At 33.1% G+C, this 4,052-nt stretch overlaps 1 protein-coding gene across 1 annotated transcript in view; it reads left to right on the top strand.

Annotated features, from left to right (window-relative positions):
• Window positions 1-3,083, top strand: part of LOC125047721 — a 4,120-nt gene extending 1,037 nt beyond the window's left edge. The window contains exons 2-7 of the mRNA XM_047646108.1: window positions 122-286; window positions 797-966; window positions 1,311-1,384; window positions 1,677-1,880; window positions 2,168-2,282; window positions 2,673-3,083. Coding sequence (XP_047502064.1) covers window positions 130-286; window positions 797-966; window positions 1,311-1,384; window positions 1,677-1,880; window positions 2,168-2,282; window positions 2,673-2,837 — 885 coding nt within the window. The 5' untranslated portion in view covers window positions 122-129 and the 3' untranslated portion in view covers window positions 2,838-3,083. The remainder of the gene's footprint in view (window positions 1-121; window positions 287-796; window positions 967-1,310; window positions 1,385-1,676; window positions 1,881-2,167; window positions 2,283-2,672) is intronic.
• Window positions 3,084-4,052: the final 969 nt, after the last annotated feature.

Below are 4,052 nucleotides of genomic sequence, written 5' to 3'. Positions count from 1 at the left end.
TTCAGCAATTAGATCATATTCACATGTATATGCTCTGATAACTGCCTGCAATTATGATGGATTTATATCTGTTTTTCTGTAAATTGCCTGACTTTGCATTTCATTTTAATTTACCTTTCAGTTAAAACCATGGCCAGCGGTGATTCTGACGATGACGTGCCTACGGAGTTTGAAGATGCTCTGTATCGGATTACGGCAAGGGAAAAGATGGGGCTGATGGCCATTCTAACAGACATTGAAGAACTCAAGAACCAAATGATAAAAGTCAGAGCAGACAGTATTTATGGTGAGTTTTCTTGAAAATTGAATTAATTGAAGGCCTTTGCCAACTAACAAAAAATTGGTGGAAATTATGATATGTTTTAAATTATGAATATTAAGACTTTGGCTAATCCTGTTATCAAATTGATCAAAAGGATTAACAAGGCACATGCAGTGGCTTCTGAAATGGGACTTCTTTCTCATAACCATACTGGCTAAGTTCAGCCCAAACTAGTTATAGGCCATGAAAGAAGGCCAACAGAGTGAAATATAACCAATATTAGTGAAGCATGTATATTCTTACAATATTGACCTAGGACTGGTTCTCTATATGACAAGAAACTGCAAAAGGAGGTTTACAAACTCCTTGTCTTGCTAGAATAGGTCTTTGCTAGTGTGCTGAAAATGTAAAGGGCAGAAGTAGATATGTGTTGGAAACATTTACTTATAAATTTGCATGGTTTATAGATTATTTGTTTCTTAATCATTTTTGATAATGTATTTATTATTGTATTTTTTTTCATCTTTATAACAGCTGAAAAAGAGATAGAAGCTGTTCACGATGATGCTAATACAAAGGAACAGCTGCTGTCAGGCAAGGAAGAAAGGACCAGGATCACAGTGGAAACTGATGAGCTCCACAGTGCACTCGTGAACCACAGAATAGTCCGTGATCTATACCAAAAGAGTGTGTTTAACACCCAGGTACTCTTTATTATTTGTATTCTATGCTAGTAAAGGACAAGCTCACAAACCCTCTTTCTGTCTTTCTCCCTTTTTCCTACTATATTAAGAGCATTTTGCTTGATATGACTTTGTAGCCTAATTCAGTGCTGTGCAGTATACTTGTATTTAAAGATTGATTTCGGTGATGAAAAACGTGTCATGATATATTATTATTCAAAATTTAAAAGAATTAATGTAAAATGTATTCTCTTCTTCCTTTAGTTTGACTGATTACAATAAGTCTATAACCATATACTTTGCAGTTGAGTATATGCCTTTACTTTGATATGTATATACAAATAAAATGAATGGGTTAATTTCAGATACAGCAGGCTGTACATGCTAGTGTGAAAAAGATGGATACTGATGAGTTGGTTGAAAATTTTCCTGAGAAAGGGTCTGTAATTTTTTATCCTTTTGTTTATTGTAAATTGTATGTGAAATTTAAGATGCATTTAGATTTGGTTAAAGGTTAAAGACTGTTACTGGTTTATTGGTAATAGTAATCAAACATCTTATGTCAAATTTTGTCAACAATAGATAAACCACAAATTTTAATTTTTATGTGAAAGTTTGCAGTTAGACTAATCTTCAGAATATTATTGTTGGATTTAAAAAACTTGATTAACACTGATGATACTATTGTTGCACTTGAAAAGTTTGATTAACACAAATTAACATAATTGCAGACAGATGTTGGCGCACTACAGTTCCAATTTAAACACCAGTAAAGATATAGCCAAAATTATGGATGAAAATGACCAACTGGAGAAGGAAATCTTGGAGCAACGGTTAAAATACCGCCAGCTTTTGAAAGGCATCAAAGAAAAGTGGGAAACGCTAGATGAGAATAAGTTTAAAGCTGATGCAAATGTGCCTAGTCAATATGATGAGTATGTCCAATTCATGTTGTTTCTTATTTTTGCATAATACATATCTTGCTGATATCAAATTTGATCCTAATCTTGATGGTCCTATTGGCATTTTTATTTTATTCCAATTTATAGCACCATTTTCTTATAAGGAAATATAATGAAAAAAAAAAAAAAAAGTGTAACTATAATCATTCATGGTGTTCCTCTATTTTGTACACCTGTGAGGTGAGGTATGTAAATGTCTGCACACAATTAAATGCAACTATCTTGCCATAGAATTTTGTTCTAATAATCTTTGTATGCAGATTGCAGAGGAAAGTTCAGGAGAGAACATCAAAGATGAATATACTTGTGCACATGATCCAAGGGTTGATAAGCAGTTGTGGTTTCCAATGGGGCAGTGAGGACTTCTATGTTCAGGTAATACTAAAAATTGCAGTATAACATGATGATGAAATAAGTATGTTTATTTTGAAATGAGTATGTTTGTTTTGAAATAAGTTTGTTTATTTTGAAATAAGTTTGTTTGTTTTGAAATAAGTTTGTTTATTTTGAAATAAGTATGTTTATTTTGAAATGAGTATGTTTATTAGTTAGAAATTCAGTGTAGTAAAAATGTAGAAAAGACTTGAGTTAGAGTGAATAATATCACAATGCAAGATATGTAGCTAGAGATTGTAGTATGTAGTCTTTTACACATCCTACAGAGTAAGATTATTATATTTCATTCAATGTCTTCTATAAACATTAATTTTTTTTTTGATAGACTGAATGGTTCTTGATAGTTTATCGTTTCATTTGCTTTGACAGGTTATGATGCTGTGCGATATAGCCCTCCGATTTGGTGACTATAGTGAGGCACAGAAAGTACTTGCAGAAGTGGTTGCCCTAAAAGAAGTAAAAAAGAAATCACAGGCAAGCAAAAAGAAAATAACCTCATATATGACAAGTACTCCAGCTTCCAAAAAGAAGTGATCTGATAATGCTGCACTTGGAAACTCTTATTTCATTTGTGTTTGAAAAATAATTGAGCTTTATATCTTTCTTTTTAGTCCTTTTCACTGTTCTGAATTTGAGTTTCTATCATGTAAATATCATTTATTTTTTTTGTACGGCAGTCATTGCTTCAAGCTAATATTAGGTATATGTCCAAAATGTAAACATTGTTAATTAGTTAATTATATACTGTATACAGATTTGTACAAGATTTTCTTTATAATGGAGACTGTTTTATTATTCCACAATACTTATTTGAAAATGTTGAGATTTGTATTACACAACCTTTTTCAGCCCAACACCCTCTCATGACACCTTGCTACATGTCACTGCATTCCTATAATTTACAAATGAGAGGTACTCAGCATATTTTTACAGATGTAGCTTGTCATTATAATGGAAAATATCAGCATTAATTCTCAAGGCCATAAATATAATAATGAAATGAAACATTGCTAAACATAGTTAACTTTATACTATTCGACTTTCTCTGTTTCTTTTTTATCTTATTTGTTTTAATAATTATTATTATCCACAATTAATATTGTTTTGAAGAAGACACCCCCCAATCCCATGCCCATAGGCAGAGACTAAGGCCCATTGCCAGGAATCATCTCCACCTTGGGCCTCAGCCCTTAGCTCTACTAATTTTCTTTTCTTCTCTCCCTTTCCTTCTCTTCTCCAATGCCATCTACTATTCACTCCCTAAGATGTGAGAGCTGTGTGGAAAGTATGAAAGACTATTTTCAGTCCTTTTGTGCGTGGGAGTGACAGAAACTAGTGGTTTAAACCTTCATGATTTTAGTGTGTTGCAATTAATTTCGTATTCATCTATGGACTTGTGCAAAACAGGCATGTGTTAATAAATGATGCTATAATGTGTAAGAATGTGACTTTCACGCTTTGCCTAAGCACCAATAACCCCAAATCTTATATCTATTTATTTTAAGAAATATGAATAATCATTGCTTTTTATATTTAAATATAGACTGAAAACCCCCCCAATCCTTTGCCCGTTGTTGTCGTGGGGGGGCTTAGGAGACGGAGACTGAGACCCAATGATGGGGAACTTTGCATGGTCTTTTTTCCCACTCATACTTTTCGTTTCAGTTTCTTCACCAATTCCTTCTACTATCCACCTCCTAAGGTGTGAGACCCTGAGGGGTGGACTATTTTTTTTCCCCAACATACTCC

Source organism: Penaeus chinensis, chromosome 41 (genome assembly GCF_019202785.1).
Source record: "Penaeus chinensis breed Huanghai No. 1 chromosome 41, ASM1920278v2, whole genome shotgun sequence".
Lineage (NCBI taxonomy): Eukaryota > Metazoa > Arthropoda > Malacostraca > Decapoda > Penaeidae > Penaeus > Penaeus chinensis.
This window is presented reverse-complemented; position numbering and strand designations above follow the sequence as displayed.